Source organism: Excalfactoria chinensis, chromosome 7 (genome assembly GCF_039878825.1).
Source record: "Excalfactoria chinensis isolate bCotChi1 chromosome 7, bCotChi1.hap2, whole genome shotgun sequence".
Classification (NCBI taxonomy): Eukaryota; Metazoa; Chordata; class Aves; order Galliformes; family Phasianidae; genus Excalfactoria; species Excalfactoria chinensis.
Genome location: NC_092831.1, coordinates 1,472,324 through 1,495,289, shown reverse-complemented (window position 1 = coordinate 1,495,289; position 22,966 = coordinate 1,472,324). Strand labels below are relative to the sequence as shown.

Genomic DNA, 22,966 nt, shown 5'->3' with positions numbered 1-22,966 from the left:
AGCTGCGAGACAAGCACCAGAGCTAACAGAGAGCAGCCAGAATCCAGGGCAGTCTGAAATCTGCCATCAGTGCCACTCACCTGGACACCATGTGCAGCAGGGAAGGCCATGGATGCTCTGCCAGCAGAGGCATCGCCCACCTGCCTGAACAAAACAGCACGAAGCATTTTCAGGCCTGTTTGCGGAAGCACAGATAGAGCTGTATGGAATGAAGGCTGCTGTCAGCTCCTGTGCCGCTTGCATCTAAATGAGCCCCCCCAAAGGAAGCCCTCTTCCCTATGTAAATAGCAGAGCTCGTCCCCGCAGGCCTGTCTCTGCCCTATGTAAATACACCCACAGCCCCTCCAGGCCTGTCAGTGCCAGGCATTAATGAGCCCGCAGAACCGTTTCTTCTCTCATTTCGTTTGGCAGTGCAGATGCTCGAGTCTCTCAACGCGTTATTCAGAGTTAGGGAAATGTGAAGTATGCCCGAGAGAAATGCCAAATCCCACAACTAGGGGGGAAGCGTTCGTGTAACTTAGAGGGGGAAAAAGAGCTCTCGGTGGTGTTTACTGTGTGCATTACAGTTTTCCAGTTGTTAAGAACTGGCTGTATCCATGCAAAAGCAATCTGCTCATAAAGAGAAGCTCCAGACGGTGCTAAAAGAGATGGATTTCTGCAGAGTCCCAGCATGCAGGGCACGGCTGTGTGCAATGCCAAAGAGAAAGGTTACTTTACTGTAACACTGGGAGAGATTTGCCGGTACCCACACCCAAATGAAAGGCTGCTTTTTTAAAGCATGGCTGAAGTGCACATTGAGCTTGTGGACGTGCACCAGTGCTGCTCACTGGCTGCAGTGCCAGCCCCAGCACCAGCAGGGCCATGTGGGTACAGGGTTGCTCCCTTCCATGGCATCCTTGGTTGCCCATCTGCCCGTCCCCACTGACCCCATCCCCTCCAGATACGCTGCATCATTGCCTATGGAAAGGACTTGTCAGACTTCTTGCAATACATCCTCATGTTGTATCTCTACAGCAAAACTGAGATGGTTTCTCCATCCCTGAGCTGCACAAAGAGAGCAGAACTTTGTTTTTCCAGTATCTCACACCATGTTTTATTTGGGTAAAGCACTCAGCTTCACTGGTCCTGCTCGGTACTACAGCCATTTAATAGGCAGTAGCGGAGACGGGAGGGGAAAGCCACCTGAAAAATGGCTTAAATCCAGCAGCAGCTGCTGCCATTCAAGGCAGTACCCCTTCACTCAGTTACTCTGAGATGCTTTTCTGAAGGTCATTAATGGGTGTCAGGAGACGAAGGAAAGCTGTGCAAGGCAAAGCAGAAAGAGACTTGTTTTCCAGCAGACGTCCTGCAAGGGAAAAAGTAAGTACAACCAGACGGGTCCGGCAGCTCCAGGTTGTTGTGCAGTTCTGACTAAGGAGAGGGATGGAAAAGGTCCTTCTGTCAGCATCTGTGGCAGATTGAAGGGTAAAAACCCAAACAATGAGATATTCTGAATGACGTTGGGCCACCCTCATAGATGTTTTCCTGCGTGTAGCCAAGCAGGCAGCAGTGACAGCTCGGAGAGAAGCCACATATCCTGTAAACAGCCATCAGCCCCTCTGGCTGCGATGGACGGAGTCACCGCGGAGATGTTGAGCAACGGAGAAGGAATTTTTTCAGGCTATCTTGGCCCTGCTCGGCAGCTGCTTTCCTCTCTTGCACAAGATGTTCAACAAAACAGAAACGTGTGTGTTTGCTTGTGGGAGCTTCCTGAGGGCCGGATCGGAGCCAAGTGAGATCCTCAGCACCTCCGGATGCACAGAGTGCCGAGCTCATCTCCTCCTGTCCCGGTGGGAACGCATCCCCATCCACCCCACACTGACTCACCAACCACCCCAGCTCGCCCCTGGCTGATGGCCATCGCATGCTTTCATCACAGGTCTCATGCTTCTGGGGCTCCGGGGTGGCCAGATGGAGATGTGTGAGGCTGACAGTTGTTTTGAGGCATCAGTTGAATTTTCCTACCTATATGTATGTATTTAATAAGATGGATGCCTCCCTAAAGCAGCTCCTCTCCCTTAAGAAAACATCTTTCTGGCATTGCAGCCTTTTAAGAGACATGACAGGTCTTTTGTTGTTGGTTTCTTTTTTTTCTTAACAAATGCATAGAGGAAGTTTCAATGCGACTCAAACATTGCCGAGGCAGATTGGATGACAATTATACCTGCAAGAAAGACCTTCCAACGTATTGAGCCAACCCCCTTCCCACATGCTTTGCAGGCACCTTTTGTGCTGCATTATTAGATGCACAGGTACAATGGGGAGTAACAGAGGCTTTGTCCTCCCTCGGCCACACCAGAGCTTTGCAAAAGCACTCCAGTAAATCATTCCTCCTCCGCCCGCCTCCCCCACCCCCTCGGGCCGGCCATGAGATTGCTTTGCCACCAAATTGTATCATATTTTCCTGCTAAGGGATGTCAAATCCTCTCTCTAACACTCAGGTTTCCAAACAACAGAATAAGGTGGTTGTAAAAAGTTGGTGAAAGTTTGTTCATTGTGTTGGGTATGTTGTTGTTGTTGTTGTTGGGGAGGGGGCTGCGCGGAACGGAGTCAAGCGGGCTTCCGAGTTTTGTAAGCGCCCCTGCGGCTCCTGCACTCGCCGCCCCTGTTTCTGCGGCTTCTGTCTACCCGCCACGTGGCAACGAGTGGCGGGAAAGCATAGCGGCGGGGAACAGAGTGGCGGGAAGAATGGGACCAATCAACAAGAAGAGAAGAACCACTCGGAGCAATACTGCCCGGCAACAAGGGAGCGCAGGCGTGGAAGGCCAACACGGCAGCCAATCAGAATACAAGAGAGACTATAAAAGCTGGGGCCAGCAGGGGGAGGGTGCGCCACACGTGCGGAGCTGTGACTCCCGTGGTTGCCCAGCGCTGTTTTTGTTTGCGGTCGCTTACTCAAATCAATAAATTATTCATGATTTGTAAACGGATTTGGTCCAATTCATGACAATTTGGTGCCGTGACTCGGATGAAGGAGATTTGATCAGGGGTCCTTCTGGGGGGGCGCCCCGCTGATTTCAGCGGCCCCAGGAGTGGAAACTCCTGCTCAAGCCCTTCACCGACGAACCTAAAATAAGGACGCAAACAAAATAAAACCGGTAAACCCCTAGTAATCTTTGTGCACGAAGACCGAGCGAAGACCCACGGGGTGGGTAAGTATAGGCCGGTGATCCGTTCGGTTGGGGTTGGGTATCCCGGAGCACAACGACTGAGACGTCCAATTGTGGGCGGAGTGAGTGCGGACCCCTCGGTAGTGCGGTTCCCACATCCCGTGAGGGACTGGGCCACGAAAAGGGGGAAGCGTTGTGAGTGTGTGTGAAGGTGCTCCGGAAGATGGGACAGAAGAAGAGTAAGCCTTCTGGTCCCATGGGTGGGGGAACTAGTGGTGTGGGTATAGGTATACCCCCTATTCCCCCAGACAGTCCATTAGGGCTAATGAATAAGAATTGGAATGATTCCCCTTCTAGGCGGGGAAAAAGTAAAGTCAAAATGATTTAGTGTGGGGAAATAAGCCCATAAAAGGGGAGAGTGTATTTTGGCCTTTTTTTGGCTCCTCTGAGGACTGGGTAGTTCAGAGGAAAGTGAGTATGCCCACGTCTGGATACCTTATGCATTTATACCCTCTAAAGAAAAAGGAGGGCGGAAGAAGAAGATAAGGGATTTAGAAGTCCCAGTGTCACCACCGCCCTACATACCCCCACCCGAACCGACGGCCCTGTCTGCCAAGGAAGGGGGGGGTTGGCGGGGAGGGTGTCGTCGCGCCGGGGGCCGGGAGCACCGACCCGCCCCCCTCGCTGCGGCCTTCCCCTCTTTCCTCGCGCTCTCCCCGCGGCGCCGGTCCGCCTCCGGGTCCGGGCCGTGCGATCGGTGGCCGGGCGGCTCGAGTCCCGCGCGGGCGGGGCGGTCCGAGCCGCGCTTCTCCCGGCCGCAGTTGCCGGCGGGCGCCGGGTTACGGAGGGAAACCCCGGGCCCCGGGAGGAGGGCGAGGTGGTGGCGGCGGACGACGGGTGCGCCCCCGCGGGCGGACGCTCCCCCGAGGGTCGCCGGGGCCGGTTGCCGGGTTTCCCCTCGGCGCGCCGTCCCGGACGTCGGGCGGCCGAGCGGGCGGGTGGAGGCACCTCGCGGGGCCCTCGTGTCGTTTCCCTCAGCCCAGGGCCAGGTACCGAGTGTCCGCGGAACAGGGCGGAGGTTTACAAAATAAGTAAAAAAGAAAAAAAGGAGGATGGCGAATACAGGCTGGTACATGATTTAAGGGAAATCAATAAGAGAACTGTAACCAGGTTTTCCGTAGTGCCAAATCCTCATACCCTATTAAGCCAATTGCACCCAGATGACCGGTTGTATAGTGTAATAGATTTAAAGGATGCATTTGGGGCATGCCCCTTAGACAAGGACAACACGGATTATTTTGCTTTCGAATGGGAAGACCCCGATACTCATAGGAAGCAACAGCTAAGATGGATGGTCCTTCCCCAGGGATTTATAGAATCCCCAAATTTATTTGGTCAGGCCTTGGAACAAATTTTACAGGATTATAATAGAACACCGGGAACAACAATGTTACAGTATGTGGATGATTTGTTAATAGCACGGACAGATGAAGATAGCGTGAGGCAGGCTAGTGTACAGTTGTTAAATTTCCTTAGTTTACAAGGGTTAAGGGTTTCTAGATCAAAACTGCAGTTTGTGGAGGAAGAGGTGAAGTATTTGGGTCATTTGCTGAGCAAAGGGACAAAAAACTGGACCCAGAGAGAGTTGAGGGGATCTTGGCCCCAAAAGCCCCAACAACAAAAAGGCAGGTATGACAGTTGTTGGGATTAATAGGATATTGTCGACAATGGATAGAGGATTACAGTGGAAAAGTTAAATTTCTTTATAGTAAATTAAACAAAGATGGGTTACTTAAATGGACAGAAACAGATGAAGGACAATTAAATAAATTAAAGAAGGAACTTGTGCACCCTCCAGTCCTGAGCTTCCTGGAGTTAAAGAAACCATTTCTTTCTGTTTGTAAACAGTGTGGAGGGGACAGCTTATGGGGTGCTTGCCCAGGATTGGGCAGGAGGCAAAAAGCCTGTGGCTTACCTATCTAAATTATTAGATCATGTTAGCCGGGGCTGGCCTAGTTGCCTGCAAAAGTAGTAGTAGCTGCTGCTCTCTTGCTAGAGGAAGCACAAAAGATAACCTTTGGAGGGGAAATTAATCTCCCCCTATAATATACATGGAGTGTTGCAAGTGTCACGTGGGCGGTTCCAGCAGTCAGCATGGTCACTACACAGGATGTTTCACGTTCCAGTTGTTGCACGTGATGTTGTACAGAATTGCCCAGGTTGCCATTCGGCTGACAGGTTTCCTGCAGGGGTGAACCCCAGATGCTTCACATTTCAGTTGTTGTTGCATAGGTTTGAGACCAAATAAGGTTCGGCAGATGGATGCTACGGGTTTCCCAGAGTTTGGGTGTTTCCATCACTTGCATGTCACAATTGACACATGTAGTGGTTTTCTCTGGGCTGTGGCACAATCTGGACAGACTGCCATGCAGTGCATAAGAGTGTTGCACATGGCTGTCGCTGTCATGGGTGCACCTCAGGAGTTAAAGACTGAAAATGGCCCAGGATATAGAAGTGCACGTTTTGGACACTGGTGTACAGCTTGGGGCATTAAGCATACCTTCAGCATTCCTGGCAACAGCACTAACAAATCTATTGTGGAGCGTGTGCATCAGACCTTGAAGGGGTGTCTTCGTGCGCTTAAAGAGGGGGGAGGGCTAGAGGGGCTTGAGCTGTGCCCAGACGCTCTCCTCCTGTGTGCACTGTTTAGTTTAAAGCATCTGGAGAATCGGATGGGAGACCATCAGCTGACTGAACAGACTCCAATAGGTCAGGTCCTGATCAGACCTGACGGAGGGTCATGGCTCCCAGACCCTATGCCACTCCTCGTCATGGGCAGAGGATACGCCTGTGTCGGGACCCCAAGTGGGCCCCGCTGGCTGCCGGCACGTTGGGTTAAGCCGGCACCAAACGATGAGCCATCCTACACACCGTGAGGATCCGAACATTTCAGCACCGGTTTTGGTCAACGTCTCCTTGGTTAATGTCTCCAGTGCAGCCAGTGATTTGACGTCAACTGGCCAGCAGCTTGCTGGTAACAGCACATGAGGCAGCGTTGCTCCCAATGTGCCTGAAGGTATGAACTGGGAATCTAGTCTTCATGCCGGACTGATAGTTTGTGAGTGGAGGAGACCTTGTTCCTAAATAATCCCCAAGCAGTGGACATTTGGAACGATTCTGCACAACCAATAAGTTTTTGTCTTGTTATTTGGTTATGGAGTGTGATATTTGTAATGCACACTGGACTGAACTGGAATGCCACGAACAAAAAGCTGACAAATGGGTCACAGATGCAAGATTGTTAAAGTATGAGGGAATTCTGATTTCCTCCCCAAAACTGACCCTAGAAACAACTTCAGTGCAGACCCCAGCTCAGTTTCTCTATGGTGAACCCAGCGAGCCCCTAGAACATGATTGCCTTAGGAGTATAGAGGAGCAAATAAAACTGAGACCCGATCTAGATGACATGGAATTACCTACAGGGGAAAAGATATACATAGATGGTTCATCTAGAGTAGTTGAAGGAAAGAGAAAGTCAGTCTATGCATTGGTAAGTGGAAAAACATTTGAAGTGATAGAATCAGGACTATTAAGCCTGAGCTGGTCTGCTCAAGCTTGTGAATTGCATGCCCTGTTGCAAGCCTTAAAACTATTAAAGGGCAAGAGTGGTACAATATATATAGATTCTAAATATGCGTATGGGATAGTACACACTTTTGGGAAAATATGGGAGGAAAGAGGACTTATAAACTCACAGGGAAGGGGGTTAATTCATCAGGAATTGATCCTTAAAGTTTTGAAAGCTATTAGAGAACCAAGAGAGATTGCAGTAGTACATGTAAAAGGTCACCAGCGAGGACTGGATCCGCAAATTAGAGGAAATAATCTAGCTGACTAGGAGGCCAAAAGGGCCTCTCTTATGTGTATATATAAGGTAACCGAGAGGGAGGATTGCCCGGCCATGTTTGCAGAAGGTGGACAGAATCCCCTTCCCCTGCTTTGTTTCACGTCTGTGGAAAAAGAAATGATACAAATGGGGATTCGGGAAAATGAAACGGGGAAATGGATACTACCTGATGGACGAGAGGTTTTACCAAAGTCAGTAGCTACAAAGGTGCTACGGAGGTTCCATGAACAAACACATTGGGGTACTCAGGCCTTAGTGGACCAGTTTGCTAATAATTATATGTGTATAGGGGTATATAATGTAGCAAAGGGGATTGTCAATGGATGTATGACCTGCCGGAGGGTAAATGTGAAAAATTTGAGGAAAAAGGATCCCAGGAGGGCGAGAATTGGCATATCGACCCTTTGCAAGGATCCAGCTGGACTTTACTGAACTCCCCAAAACCGGGAGATATAAATGAGCGATGGTGCTTAGGAGTTCTCGCAGTAATCACGTTTTGTGTGGCAGCACAACACTGCTCACATCAACCTTTCCGGTGGAGTCTAATTAGGCTTAAGGAATATATCACATGATTTTTGTATACAGGTGATAATTATACCAAGGATTCAATACCACCCTGAGGATTTAGGAGCTGCAGGAGCTGGTACAGGATTCACAGCTCTGCGCATTGCTGTAGATGAGGACTTGGCTAAAATTGAACAGTCCATCTCAGCGTTAGAAAAATCAATAAGGTCCCTTTCAGAAGTAGTTCTTCAAAATCGAAGGGCATTGGATCTGGTTTTTCTGAAAAAAAGGGGACTGTGTGCAGCCCTCCGGGAGGAATGCTGCATGTATGCAGACCATACTGGGGTGGTAAGAGACACAATGACCAAATTGAGGGAAGGATTGGAAAAACGTAAAAAAGAAAATGAGGCTCACCAAAGTTGGTATGAATCCTGGTTTAATTACTCACCTTGGCTCACCACATTATTACCTCTGTTGTTGTTAATTATGGTGTTAACCTTGGACAATGTATTTTCAATTGGGTAACCACGATAGTAAAGAACCGATCAGAAGCTGCTCATTTAATGTTAGTAGGAGCTAAATATGAGACCATAGAACAAGATGATGAAGATAACGAGATCTATGCATTAAGCCGGCAGGCACTCCAAAGATTCAATGAACAAAATAAGTTAGTTTAAAGAAAAAGGAGGGATTGTAAAAAGTTGGTGAAAGTTTGTTCATTGTGTTGGGTATGTTGTTGTTGTTGTTGTTGGGGAGGGGGCTGCGCGGAACGGAGTCAAGCGGGCTTCCGAGTTTTGTAAGCGCCCCTGCGGCTCCTGCACTCGCCGCCCCTGTTTCTGCGGCTTCTGTCTACCCGCCACGTGGCAACGAGTGGCGGGAAAGCATAGCGGCGGGGAACAGAGTGGCGGGAAGAATGGGACCAATCAACAAGAAGAGAAGAACCACTCGGAGCAATACTGCCCGGCAACAAGGGAGCGCAGGCGTGGAAGGCCAACACGGCAGCCAATCAGAATACAAGAGAGACTATAAAAGCTGGGGCCAGCAGGGGGAGGGTGCGCCACACGTGCGGAGCTGTGACTCCCGTGGTTGCCCAGCGCTGTTTTTGTTTGCGGTCGCTTACTCAAATCAATAAATTATTCATGATTTGTAAACGGATTTGGTCCAATTCATGACAGTGGTGACCCAAATGACCACAGCGCAGTGCTGCCCTGCCAGGAACGGGGCTGGTTCTGCCGGTGGTTGTGGCTGATGATTTGATTGTATTTATTGTATGTTATTGTTAAGGCTTTGTCTTAATGTCGGTGGGAACTGTGACTCCAGACAAAATGAGGCATTGTGTTTCTTACCCTGTGAACTGTTCCATATCCCCATCTGGTTAAGGGCAGCAAGCGTCGGCACAGCAATAAGGACAAATATTTTGCTGAGGTCCCTGGAGTGAATTCTCTTTTCAAATTAAAAGTGCAAATGTGGTGCTGAGAGTACTGAGTCAGCACTGGTGGTTCAGATCTAGGAATTGCATCTAATGTGCTTTCCCAGATATTTTCCAACACACACAAATATTAAATGCCTTTTTCGAGTGGAGCTCGATAGTTATAAGTGCTTTGCTGCCCATAAAAAGTAGCTGTGAGAATAAGAGCTGGCAAGTCCCTTACCAGACCTAACACTGATCTGCTTTGCTGTATGTATGTGTCCACACTAAGGACAAAATCAGACTTTCTATTTTTTTGCTAAATATCTGTTGCTTTTCACAGCAACTGCATCATGATGGAAGGAAGAAATACATGTTTCACTGACGAGGTTATCCTGCTGACAGGCTGTTTATACCTTACAGCATGCACGGGTCTATCCTGGTGGACCACAGCTGATGTTTTTTCCTGCTGATAGAGCTTCTCTGTGGGGTTACATCTAAAAGTGCATCTCAGGCAGTCACAGCACCGAGTGCTCAGGTGACAGTGAGATGATGGACACATCAATATGGAGAGGAGCTGTTAAAACTGCTATAAAACAGTGATAAACCTAAAAGCCAGACAACAAGAGGTGAGCAGCACCTCCACCAGCGCTGCTGTCAAAGTTGACTCTATGGATGTAGCTCAGCCTGTTCCTGACCTGCCAGTGTTCTGACTGCAATCAGTGCTAATGGTTTATGAGCCCTAAGCATTTCTGCAAGCACACAGGAAACTCGAGCTCTACAGAACAATAAAAAGAACACCGAGATCCTGCAGAAAGGAGAATGAAAGATCAATACAGATATTAGAAAAGCGCACTAATTTCATTACAGGTCTATCCTTCATGGAGAATTCTCTCCTTTACCAGGTTAAAAAACCTCCCATCCTTGCTTAAGCTCTGTGGGGCGCACTGGAAAAGGATGAGGTTTGGTCAGCAGGGAGCAGGAGGGGCCCTATTAGACCTGGCTCTGGGTGCTCTGCCCTGCCCCCTTCCAGCCTCTGCATCAGCTACTGCTGCAAAGGAACCTGGTGTGGATATAAGCCTCTAAGCACTCCTCCCTCCCAGTTCAGCGCATCGCTTCAGCTCATCATCCTCCCACTTTGACAGTGTATTTTAAAACACAGCACTGGTGCTAGTTTAACGACTTTTATCTTTCATTGGCATAACTGCAGCGGGTAATCAGTCACGACAAGAAAATGCCTTAAGCACGACGAGCTTCCAACTCAAAGTCTAGGAGTTGCTTAAAGAACACAAAGCATTTTGAAACTCATTTCTTTAATAGGATCATAAATTCAATTTCATAAGACTTTGCACGCAAAGGAAACTAATGGTCTGTTAAGTCATAGCAACGTAGTTCTGAACATTCTGAAATCCCCAAACACACTTTCAACTTGGCTTTCTAATAAGGTCGCGTTTGGACTCCTAATAGATCTCCATGGAAAAGGTTTAACTTTAACACACGCACTCTAAACTGTCTGGGGAGGGGCTCGATCCCTGATTCGTGAATGAGGCTGGTATTTTACAGTGAGCACTCCCTTCTATCTGGTGAATGAGGTGGAATTCTGTAGTGAGTGCTCAGTTTTAGCTTCAGGCACTTAACCTTAGAAACAAAAGCAAAGGGCAAGGCAGACACAGGCAGGTAATTCTGAACAGTATACTTAAGGATGCTTTTTAAAACTACTTGCATACCTCGGCCTATCAAAAACTGGAAACGTGTACAGCTGATCACAAAAGAGATATTTAGTGTTGTAAGGCATTCAATTTAGACAGCAATTAGCACTAAGTCTTCAGCTGGCTGTCCCATCCTTACAGGAGGTGGCAGAAATCACCCCAGTCTGAACCTCTGACATGGCCTGGAAAACACAACTGCAAAGTGTTATTAGGATGAAGGTGTTAACTCCATGACAGCAAGGCGGAGTGCATGTGGCCGAAATGCAGCACATGAAAGGAAGAATGTGTCTCTACCTGGACACAAGAGGCAGCATTTCTTCCGTCTTGAAGCTCAGCAGAGATACAGAGATCATTTGTCTCTTGGTCTGAACTTAATTTGGTACCTGGGGAGGAATGGGCTTTTCATCCTTGTGTGCAGCATTGTGTAGGAGCAGTGAGGCAGATCTGAAGTGACACTGAGGTACAAAGGCTGCACCAGAACAGCTCATTAGAAGCACAACGCGCAGGAAACATGAATGCTGTCTTTCTACCTGTTTTGAAACAGGCTCTGAATCTTTTTGTTCACTTCTTGTGTAAATCTGAAAACTGAGGGAGAACTCCCTATCACATCAATATGAGTATCATAAGGGATGACCAAAACATCGGGGTAGCAGGATTTTACACTTTCACACACCAATCTGTATTTCCTCTTATCTCTGGTGTACCCCTCCAAGTCGATCCTTTCCTTACGTAAACTCTTAAGAAGTTTTATAGACCAATTTTCAATCTTCTCCTTGACTCTTAATACTTGGCCAGCATCACACCTGCTTCTGCCTCTCTGAAGATATAGGGTAGTTATATCACCATCAGTGATGTCAGAAATCACAACGTCGGTATTGCTAAGGAGCTCCTTGGAAAAGAAGTGTTTCATATAGTGATATATATCTGTGTCAAGAACAACCACTTGCTTCTCCCCTTCCGCATCACGAACAAAATCATTCACCTCTCTGGTGAGTCTGTGCTTCTGCAGCCTCTTCTTTGGTCTCTGTTGGGACTTACTTTCTTCCTTTTTGTCCTCTGAGAGGGATTTTGCTTTTAGTACAAGGAAGTCTCTTAACCATTTGATTGCTGGAAATGACCCTTGAACAGAAATACGCCCATTGGATTGCAAAGAACCAAAGCTCAAAGCCGTGCTCTTCTTTTTAAGTTCTTGTACTAGATCCTCCAAAACAAATTTGCCTTTGAAAACAGACATATCGAGGACAGCTGTGACAGAGCTGAAGACCTGGAATTGTGAATTAGAGAAGTTAGGTGATGGTTAACACAGCTAAGGGAGCACAACTAGATGAACAAAGGATGAACTTACATTCTCACAGTAAGGGCTTACTTTCAGAGGATAGTATCTGGGCAGCCTCCTGTCTTCTAGTCGATGCTCGTTCTTCTGTAGAACACTCTCTGCAACTAAAGAGAAAGCCAGATTCGCTTGTTTGGCAGTAGGATAATGCGTTATTTCCATGCATACACACAGGTGATCCAATTCTCTTGCCTAATATATTTGCATTAGTCGAAATGGTTCAGAGAGACAGAAGTGTGTCTGCTCGGAACATTAATTGTCAGAGATTTGTCCCCAAAGGCCTGACTACAAAGATCAGTGCTGTGTAGTGTATAGGTTTGTGTCTAGAAACAAACAAAAGTTTGCACAAAGTCTCTTCAGAGTCGTTACTTCTCTGAATAGAAATAAAACCCTACAACTCTGACTGACTAAAAGAGAGGCGTTGGCCTCCCAGACACATAAAATCCCAGCAGCAGTAAGCAGTTTATAATCGCTTGTTTCAGAGTAAACGCTCTAAGGCTAATTCTTGGCAGGACGTTTCCTATGGTATATTAGCGTGAATACCTTCTCGATCTTCAAAAGTTATATATGCGACTCCTTGTTCCGTTGTTGGATACTTCACTTCTTCCACATCTCCACCGTTATTCTTTGCCTTTTGGAAATGAATCACCAGGATGTCACTCATGACATCGTCGCTCAGAACTCCATCTGGAACACCAGAGATGATAACGGTCCTTGCTGACTTAGCAGCCTGTCCCATGTCCTGTGCAGAGAGAAACGGCATGCTGTAAACACAACGACCTGCACAGAGGTTACCCAGAGCCACCATGGCTGCTGGACTGGCTCCCTTTTGTTCACACAACACATTCCTTTTGTAGATGACTAAGACTGATTTCATCAGATTCTGATTTCAATGCATGCCAGATTCCCTCAGGCACCTTCACATTACTGTGTGGTAAAAGAAGCGTCACTCGGTATTGTTAAAGCAGTAAAAATCAGAAGTAAATTGAACAGCTTCCCAAGCGAAAGGCCCAATGTTGTGCTGGTACGAGTGTTTGCTCTAACATTCAAGATGTGAAGGAAATGGAAAACGTTAACTGCATGTACTGCTCACCAAGGACTCTCTTTTCAGAGCACGAAGGTCAGCTTCAGACAGTCCTTACTTGTTAAATTCACGAGAGCCGGGACCGAGGGTTACGCTCTGACTCAGCTCTCTCCATTTACTCAGAGGACAACCTTGTTAAATAGGAAGAACATAATCCCAGCCATCTGAGACCTGCAGCACATAAAATAACCACACACATGATTTTCATCAGAGCCAGACCTCCCATTGCTGCAAACACGAAACCCATCCTAAATAGGATTTGCATCTATGCCTTGTTAGGGAAAGGATTTTTTCTTTCCATTCCTGCTACACAAAAATAAGCAGACTTATTTCAGTGAAAACCACCATAAGCGATGGGACTCTGATTTTGCAGTGGTTTGAGGGCTTGCAATGAAGGAAAGGATGAAACAATTCAGCATGTCTGTTGATCTAGCAGTTGGCAACCCTGGGGTCGGGACCTGCTGATCCCTGGGGTCCCTTCCAACACAAGCCGTTCAGTGACTCAGTTTGCACGGTTAGTGTTGATGGCAACGAGCTGTGAGCGGAGCGCCCACACCAGGCCTGTCCTTCACTCCGCTTTCTCCAGGCTCCTCTCTGTGCTCCCATCTCCCACGCTCTGACAGAGGCTGTCCTGGCCGTGCCGTGTGAGGCGCTGCGGTCACCGGGCACAGCGCAGCCCTGAGGACGGGCACGACCCGCCCGGATCCAGACGGAGCGCAGAGGCGTCACCGGGCCCAGCGGTGCCGCACAGCCACAGCGCAGCCGGCCCCCCCCGCGCTGCCGCCGCCATGTCGCACCCCCCGCGCCCCACACTTGCCATGGCGTCGTTGCCCGGGGGGGCGGCGGGGGCAGCCCCTAAAGCACCGCCTGCGTCTCGACCCCGGCCGGAGGGAAACGAAAGCGGAAGGTGATGGCCGGGCCGTGGGGCTGCCGGGGGACGCCGGGAGCGGAGGGAGGGCACGGCTATAGGGGGAGGAAGGGGACACGGACGGAGCGGTGGGTTCGCGCGGCCGTTTGACTTGGAGACGCGGAGCTCGGCGCCGGGAGGGGCGGGACGCCGCACGTACCTCGGCAGCCCTGTTCAGCTCTCGATTTCGAGCTCTTGAGCCCCTCGCCTTCTCGCTCCTCCCACTCAGGAAGACCACGGCAGAGCGATACCGCTTTCCGTTCCGCCGAGGCCGTCTGCTCAGCGTTCGCCAGTGAGGCAGGGTCGGAGTTGCTGGCAGGGTGAACCCCGCTTTTCCCCCTCTTTCCGTCCCTATCCGACCGACGCCGTGGGGCTGTTGAGGGGAAGCACGAACCCGCACGGTCCGCCCGCTCCTCGCCGCTCCCGCAGCCGAGCGCTGCTCCGTGCCGTTACACGCACCGAACGGCGAGCGGAGCTGCAGCCCCGCGGAGCGCAGGCTGTACATCAGCTCCAACCCCTGCTGTGTGCGGGTCAGCAACCAGCAGCCCAGGCTGCACAGAGCCACATCCAGCCTGGCCTTGAATGCCTGCAGGGATGGGGCATCCACAGCCTCCTTGGGCAACCTGTTCAGTGCGTCACCACCCTCTGGGTGAAAAACTTCCTCCTAAGATCCAACCTCAACCTCCCCTGTCTCAGTTTCAAACCATTGCCCCTTGTCCTGTCACTGCCCACCCTCACAAACAGCCATCCCCCCTCCTGTTTATTCACTCCCTTCAAATATTGGAAGGCCAAATAATGGATCACAGCAGAAAAAACACCCACTCTTGGAGCTTTTGCACTTTGTTTTATTTCAAAGCTCTTTCAAAGTCAGAACTGGAAACAAAAGGGGAAGTTTAGACACAGAAACAAACCATCTTCCCCTAATCCCTCTGTGCCTTTTTCCAAATGCCCCCCTTACACGTACCCTCCCACAGCTGGCAGCCTGGCCAGGCACATGCCACTAAATAAATAAGTGCCTCAGGCCCTGTGTGCACCACCACGTTGCTCCTCCAGCTCTGCTCCAAAGCAGCTTGTTTTAAACCACCATCTGATTTCACAGCCGTACGATTTTACATCGGAAGAAACAAAGAAACAAAAATGCCGGTGTAGGAAATAAATAGTAAAAAGAAGATACCAAGTTGTTGACTTTCTAAACATTAAGGCACAGCTCTACAAGAACCGCTGGCATAACTTATATCCCTCACGTGAAGCAGAAGCTCAGGACTTCTGAGAGAGCTCCACACTTTTCTGTATGGCATTCTAAGCATCCTCTTCAAAATAAACCCACGTAGCTCCTTTTGATACATATTTGATACTCTCCGTTTCCCCACCACCGTTACTAGGCTTCTGAAAATGAATTTCAATCATATCCTGCACGCTTTCCTCATCATCTTCAGTCTCTTTAATTCCTTTCAGTAGAATGGTCTTTGTAGATATACCAGAAAAGAGCTGTTGAGGGAAGAAGGATAAACCTGTATTACACAGCAGCTGCTGCAGGTACGCCTAAAGGAACTGAGGTACTGGAAATAAACATCCACTGGGATCTCTGATTACATCTGATGAGTCTGGACAATGCACAATGATCTACAACTGAAGATAAAAGGAGCTTGGAAGCCCATCACACACTGTGCCCACAAAGAATGCTGTTATAGCTCATAAATGCACGCATTCTAGTCAGTGCTTTAATTATAAGGAGCTGATTATACACACAGCACTGACTCGATGACAACCTATTGATACAAAGTCAATTTCAGTGAGAATATCATGAGCAAGCAGACTAGCGCTGCAGGGAAACAAGTTATTATTTGGGTCAAACGACTGCATGAAGAAATGAATCAGCAACTGTTCCACTGAACAAGGTGCTCTGCTGAGATTATCAACACAGCCTCTCATTAGGGCTGAAGAGGCCAGTGCTTTGTGCCACGGAAACACTCTGTTGTGTTACTGTTAACCTGCTTCACAAGCTGTTCTGTGTCTGCCTCCTGCCTGGCACAGATGTTATAGCATGTAATGATATCATCTGTCCAACATAAGATATGCACACCATTTTAAACTATTAATTTTTTTTCCACAGTACAAAATATCAGACTACCAGCACATTGCAGAGTCACACTGGTACTTGGTTTGTGAAACTTACTATAAGAAACTTGGGCAGCCCTTAGAACTAAAAGTTCTGCCCGTTTCTTGTGCTTCCTATGGATCTGATCTGCTTATGGAGTATTTTACCTGAAGCTTTTCCAAGTGTCCATCAGTTCTTGGGGACACAGAAAGCTTATGGCACCTTCCATTTACATAGAAAGGGTACTTAGTACATCTCGCAATGCTGGCCGTTGCTGTAAGGGAGAATGAGAAAAAGAACAGTAATATAACATAAATGTATTTTCATAGAATGATAGAATCACAAGGCTGGAAAGGACCTACAAGATCAATTCTGTACACGTATCAAAGAGCAGACTGACCTTTCTTACTTGGATCTAGAAGTAAACCTATGGTAGTGCTTTTGCAGGTTCCCCATATGTAACTTGGGAAAAATAAAAAGAAGGCCAACCAGCTTTATTTGGCCTTTCCAAAAACCAAAACCAGTAAATACCCACAAAAGCTTCTGAAATAAAACTGAAGCAGCTGCTGTAAATAGATGTGGTTCCGCTGGTCTCTGTAGAATTTCATGCACTTAAACCAGAATGCCTCCAGTTGGGCAATCCGAATGCTTCTCTCAGTTCATTGTTATGGAACAAGAGCTACAAATCAGACATGTTTTCCTAATTTTCACAAGCTGAGTGTCTAGCAGTCCAAAGCAAAAAAGGGATTTCTGGCAAAGTTAAGAAAGAAGCAAAGCGGGCAAGCTGCATATCATGTTTGATCGAAAAGGAATGTGATGAAGCACTGCTTTATTCACAAATGTGTGGGTGAACCTACATCTTTTCCTGATCAATTTAACTCTCCCTGGGGAAGAATTAGCTGTATTCACTGGTTAAGTTAACTCAGAACATAAGGGAATGGACAACGTGGCTTGTATATCCAGCTAACAAAACATTGCATACAATACCTCCAGGTCTAGTGAACGTAATCACAGCTGTTCTGGACCTCTTGTCATATCTTATATTTTCTACTCCTCCTCCTTCTCCACATTCAGATTTGTAGAAATTCAGCTCTAATTTGTCTCTCATCCATTCATCAGGAATTGGCAGCTCAGGGATTTCCGAAACATTGATCTTCTTCCCAGAAATTGTGACGTGGAGCTAAAGAAATAATTGGTGTGCATTTTGTGATCGAGAACACCCACAAAACCAAACCTAAAGCTTTTTAAGTACTGCAAGTGTGTATCTGTATCATTTCAGAGTTCAGCTGATTACCTCGAATTTGACTCCCAGTCCAACTGTAAAAGGCACCACTTTCACATCTGCTGTAGTTCCATCCAGGTTCACAGTATGCTTACCCATTTTTGTCAGTCTCTGGGCAACTAAGGAAAAATCACAAGGTTACAGGTAAGAAATGCCTTGTTTCATCACTGTAACTTGACAACCTGTCAGTCTCTTAAGCAAAATCTCCTTTTATGTTGTTAAAGGAGAAATAACTGACAGTTAGGCAACCATATCCAACTGTCCACAACTTCAGGCATATCTGCTGCTTTCCAATCTCACTAGCTATAGGCAACAGCTAAAATACCATATAAAAACCCACAGGTAAAAACATCACTACCAGCAGTGGAGAATGCCCACTAAGGGCTGTTAGATTGTAGCTGAAATAACGGATCAGATGCTACCTTTGTATCTGCAGTATACATGCATAATGGAGTCAGCCATTACGTTAATGAAATACATCAGAGATGTTCATTTTATACTTCAAATATGCATCATACCTTCTTCATCTTCCAAAGTAAGCAGTGCCTGGTTTTGGTTCAGTTTGAATGGGATTCTTGTTGTTATAGAAAAAACGCAGCGGGTATTCATATCTGGGATGTCACCCTCTGTGTCTTCCATGTGACTGAACTCCACTTTCATTTCTGCCACCCTTTTTTTAATCTAGTATTTTAGAATCAACATAGAGAACAAACTTCATGTAATTTAATTTACAACAGTATGAGAGTCATCGCTATCGTTTCTTCTTACTTACTTGCATTATTGTTCTACAGCAATGGTGAATCTGTTAATAAACTGCCTTGCATATTACTGTCGTAGTAAAACAGAAGTATTTTATAATGAGGGTAGGTAGAAGTACTCATGAAAACATTGGTTAGGAAAGCCTACTTTTAATAGATACCAGGGAGTTTCAGATGTGTCTTTTTCCCCTTTTGGATCTGTTGCAAAATAAAAGGAAAATACTGCTTTCCTCCAAGACAAAAAAGACAGAGCAATGAAAGCATTTCTGTCACCTATCTTCAAAACTAATATCTTATCTCAGAGCTTGTTCTCTTTCTGTTCTCACTACTGCCAAAGGACTCATTCCTTCTGCCATCCTCTCACCCAAGGAATACTAAATTAGCAATACTATGTGCATTTTTTACTCCAACGTCTTCCACTTAATTCATTTTCTGCTTTTCTTCACTCTTCTCACTCATCAGTATCTCACACACTCGTATTTGTTTCCACATTCTTAGTCTTTTTCACATTTTCTTGCCAAATAAAGTAAGAAAATAAAGCATCAAGCTGTACTTTATACTGAAGTCAGTTGAGCTTTAAGTGCTAAACCAGGATGGATGTGGCTCTGGGCAGCCTGGTCTGGTGGTTGGCGACCTTGCACATAGCAGAGGGTTGAAACCAGATGATCACTGTGGTCCTTTTCAACCCAGGCCATTCTATGATTGTAAACAGCTGACCTCAACAGTCCAGAATTGACCAAAAATGTGTTCTTCTAAAATAATAACTGTAAAATATTGCAAGCATTACCTTACCATCCTGCGAGAGCGCTGAACAACATGCTGCAAGCTCTTCTTTGAGCTTCTCAATGTCTCTCTTCAGCCCAGAATTATCGTGGTCTAGCACACAAAGTTCTGTCTACAGCCCAAAAAGTATTAAATGCAAAATTAAACATACAGGAGATAGAAGTACGTTTCAGCAAAATCTGTAGACATTAGAAAGTGTTTCAGCTTTCAAATATTACAGCCACGCATGAGGCATTCTTCCATAACTTTACCTATCTGCACCCATTCAACTTGGCTTGAGATTCTCTGGAAGTTGCTTTTTCCTCTCCAATCCTAACTGTTTGGACTCTATAGACAGAAGTTGTCATTATCATCATCAGACTTCTGTTTCACATCATCTTCAGCTGATGGGAGCTGGTATAAACGTCTCAGGAGCTTCATTGAAGGAAGAAGGATTTCACCATAAACCCAAATTGATCAGTGTGAAAGGCCCGGAATGATCGTAAGGAGTGATGGAAGCAGAAACAACATGTTTGAGCAGAACCAAAGCTGTAACAAAACTCTATGCAAGGCTGAAACAGCTGAATTTCATAGCTATGTTTTTATTCTCCCCTCTGGTTTTCATTCTCCCTGCAAGTAAATATTTCCTGGTAAAATAAGGACAAGTCCTGTCCATTTTATTTTTTAATGCTTAACCTATTAACTACATTTTAATAGCTTGCAACATGGAAGCATAATTTGCTCATCAGTGGCTCTCAGGCTAAACAAAATGACACTGAAACCAGCTCTTTTACAGCCCGTGGAAAACTCTGTTGCTGTACTGACGACTACACAGCACTCTGAGGTGATGAACCAATTTGTTCCAGAAAGAAGAGCCATCTTCAGATCGCGTTTGGCCTTTGCCCAGCCTACTGTCACTTAAGAAATGCCAATCCCTTGGGTGCTGTAACCTCGTCTAGGAGGTGCTAGGATTTAATGAAGCAATGGAAACAACCCATTCAATCCTGTCTTCATCACACAAAGCTGAAATATATCAGTTAGAGGAGAATCTTGGAAGATTGGTTTTTATCTTCATTTTCCACATAAGATCAGTCTCAGTTTCTCATTACTGTAAGACATTTCATCGCACCAGTTCTTCATCTGACATTGAAAACCCGTGTTTAAAATATTAGTCCTACAGTCTGCAAACTGGTAAAGCTATTTCAACTGGAATGGAAATATTACCTTCCCTAACCAATACTTCCCCCACAGTTCCACAAATACTGACAACCACAAGTAAGCCTTCTCCATACCTCATAGACGGCCTTAGACATGGCACTCTCTTTATCAAGTTTCTCTTGAGCATCCTTTAGCTCTGTCAGCTCATGCTGTATTTTTACATATTCTTGCTCAGCAATTGATTTGCTAAGTTGAAGGTCGTTTCTTGTTTTCTCAGCTTGTTCAAGTCTTTCCTGGATGGTAAAAAGACTTTCAGATTTTCTATCACCACAAGAACAAAGCCTTAGGTAAACCCTTTGCTTGTACTTAGTTTTAATGCTTTGGATAAATATTTCTCTTAGACATGCAAGCGTAGCCACCACTGAGGTTAACATAGGCATATAGCATTAAAGAACAGAGAGCATGTTAGACAAACATCTATTATGATGGGAGGGGAGTGGATTTAGATGTAGAAGGGCAGACTAATGCCCTTCCAGGTATCTTCCATCTAATTGCCACGATTCCACACACTTTGTAGAACTTGCCTTCCATTTCTCTAGTTCCTGTTTAAGACTTTCCATCTCTTCTTTTGATGCGTCAGGAAGGTCAGGGTTTGTCACACGCTGTAGAGAAAAGACACATGGAGTTTTATTTCCCAGTTAAAGAATCATCAAAGTACTTCATAGCCAAAGGTTCCTGGTATCTGCATGGCAGAGGATAGCAAATACCATTGCTGTTTAACTCAAAAACTTAGTACAAACCAAAGAACCACTTTCACGGCTGGGGAGGACCAAAATCTAAGCAAATGGAAACTGGTCCGTGCTCATTATTTTCTAACTATCCAGCTGGAAGCACTCATGGGCTGGTATGTTAATAAACCATAAAAGCAAGTGGCCTCTGTGTTCTTCTGCTGAGAACTGAGCCCCCGAGTCCCACTGAGGTTTATCTGTAGGCTTTCTCAGCAGCTCCTCTAAGAGGGTGTATAGAGCCTGAAGAGAAGAAAAAGACTACAAAATGGGATGTTTCCAAGCTCGGTTAGATAAGGAATGGTAACATCAGGTGAGAGAAAGGCAACAGAAGAACTTCAGACTGTAAACATGACAGGGCAGAAGTTCACAAGCACAGGGAAGCGACAGCTGGATAAAGCCCAAGAAGAGAGAAAATCTCTGTTCTGTTTTGTTTCTATGACTGCAATATTCTGCAAGGATAAAAAAAAATCCAAAGAGACCTCGTGAAGCAATCCCTCCCTTTTACTTCAGATTACATAAAACTTGAATGTGAACCATGAAAGTCAGGCTTGGAAAAGGCCTGTCAGATTATCTGGTTAATTCTCTTGATAATTCTGGGTTTTTCCTAAAAAACAATAACATATAAAATATTTTTCTTCAACTACTTTGTCCAGTTTCAAAGTCCTGTTAAGCAACAGGGAAATCCCCATCTGCGTATCACTGAAAACCAGCAAATATTCCTTCACTCGTGGGAGTGAGTGCAGGAAAGCAGAACGATTCACGTGCTGCAGCTGGATGCTGATAAGAAAGGATGCCTGTTTGGTATGAAAAACGCACTAAGGCAGCAATATCCAACCTGAAGGGAAATAAAACAACAGGAAAACACAAGAAATCCAGGATGGGACTCTCCTATGGAGACAGAAGGCAGGCAGGAAAGGAAGCACAGGGCCAGGCCCTGCTGCAGTGCAAGGTGCAGAGGTGGCACCTGGAAGTGAAGGTGTGATTAAAGGAGGTGGATGAGGAATGCCCCAAGCACTGAAGGGTGGAACGTGGCCGGACAGGGGTTTGAGGAGCACTGTCCCAGCAGTCCAAACACAAACCTGCACTCAGAGGAACGGCTACTGAATACAGAACATCAGGAACTACTTACCAAACCATTATCTTCCGACACATACGGCGGGCTTGACGAATCCATTGGAACCTGAGGGGGGAAAAGAATGACAAAGTTATGCCTTTTAGCTCTGTTTGTGGCAAACAGCTCAGAATGGAATACCATATGATGATCCAACATTTTCTAAAAGAAAGGAATTAGATGTAACAATGATATATATAGGGAGCTTGAGCCTCCTTCCCTGCTACACATTTAAGACAGAGGCGTGAAGAATTCTGTATGGCACAACTGAGCAGCTCAGCCCTGAAACACGGCTAGTAACCTTTCCGCTCCGTGTGTAGCGACTCTAACGCGCAGCCCTGGAGGTGCCCGAGGCCATGGGGATGGTGCTGGGGGTCCCTTCCAGCCTGAGCCCCCCGGCCCCACACGGCGCTACCTGCGGAGGCGGCGGGCCGTGCGGAGCTCCCGTCGGGATGCCTCTCCCTTCCCCCTTCCCTCCCGCGGCCGCCGGCTTCTGCTTTCGCTTTCCCTACCGCTGGAGGAGGAGCCGGAGGTTCCCCAGCTGCCTCGGGCCGTTGTGTCGGCGCTCCCCTTCCTCGAAATCACGTGAAGGAAGGTGGTTCCTTCGTCCTCATCGCCGAGGCGGGCGGACAGCAGCGCGGCGCTGCGGGGCGCTGCACAGCCGGGGCAGGAGGAGGGGAGCGGGTGGGCACGGAGGTGTGCGGCCTGCCAGCGCCCGTGTTCACCCATCTCTTGGCTGGGAGCTCCTGGCTTGGTCTGTGGCTTCTCCTTTGTGTCCTCAGGCTAGATTTGCTGGATTTGTTCGTTCTAAACCACTCCGACTGGAAACAACTTTGTGCTATAAAGAACAGGTTACTGGGCAGTGGCAAAAGGCATCAGCCGTTGGTGACAGATAACCAATTGCTGATGGAAGTGCTGCACTATAATAAACAACTGCTGGAAAACACAAACCTCTGAAAACTGAGAGGCAGGCGATGGCCATGAGCCGCTCCTTGGGGCTGAGGCAGC

General features: G+C 47.0%; 3 protein-coding genes across 8 annotated transcripts in view; 1 reads left to right on the top strand and 2 right to left on the bottom strand.

Annotated features, from left to right (window-relative positions):
• Positions 1-10,137: 10,137 nt before the first annotated feature.
• RBM43 (RNA binding motif protein 43) lies at positions 10,138-14,452 on the bottom strand. 5 transcript variants are annotated; one of them, XM_072341171.1, is made up of 5 exons: positions 13,912-14,155; positions 13,104-13,265; positions 12,554-12,752; positions 12,023-12,117; positions 10,138-11,941 (listed from the first exon to the last, which is right to left on the bottom strand). In XM_072341171.1, the coding sequence occupies exons 3-5, from the start codon at positions 12,747-12,749 to the stop codon at positions 11,204-11,206; spliced, it is 1,029 nt and encodes a 342-aa protein (XP_072197272.1). In that variant the 5' UTR covers positions 12,750-12,752; positions 13,104-13,265; positions 13,912-14,155; the 3' UTR covers positions 10,138-11,203. The 5 variants fall into 5 exon arrangements, with proteins under 5 accessions (XP_072197272.1, XP_072197275.1, XP_072197271.1 ...); XM_072341174.1 differs by lacking the exon at positions 13,912-14,155 and adding an exon at positions 14,162-14,452 and having other exon boundaries at positions 10,268-11,941; positions 12,044-12,117; XM_072341170.1 differs by lacking the exon at positions 13,912-14,155 and adding an exon at positions 14,162-14,444 and having other exon boundaries at positions 10,268-11,941.
• Positions 13,611-22,966, top strand: part of TNFAIP6 (TNF alpha induced protein 6) — a 35,433-nt gene continuing 26,077 nt past the window's right edge. The window contains exon 1 of the mRNA XM_072341176.1: positions 13,611-14,001. The gene's annotated coding sequence lies outside the window, so the exon portion shown is untranslated. The remainder of the gene's footprint in view (positions 14,002-22,966) is intronic.
• Positions 14,828-22,621, bottom strand: NMI (N-myc and STAT interactor). Of its 2 annotated transcripts, none has more exons than XM_072342070.1 (10): positions 22,471-22,621; positions 21,977-22,027; positions 20,644-20,721; positions 20,194-20,352; positions 18,927-19,034; positions 17,900-18,062; positions 17,394-17,500; positions 17,087-17,279; positions 16,267-16,373; positions 14,828-15,489 (listed from the first exon to the last, which is right to left on the bottom strand). In XM_072342070.1, the coding sequence occupies exons 2-10, from the start codon at positions 22,019-22,021 to the stop codon at positions 15,301-15,303; spliced, it is 1,149 nt and encodes a 382-aa protein (XP_072198171.1). In that variant the 5' UTR covers positions 22,022-22,027; positions 22,471-22,621; the 3' UTR covers positions 14,828-15,300. The 2 variants fall into 2 exon arrangements, with proteins under 2 accessions (XP_072198171.1, XP_072198172.1); XM_072342071.1 differs by having other exon boundaries at positions 22,374-22,483.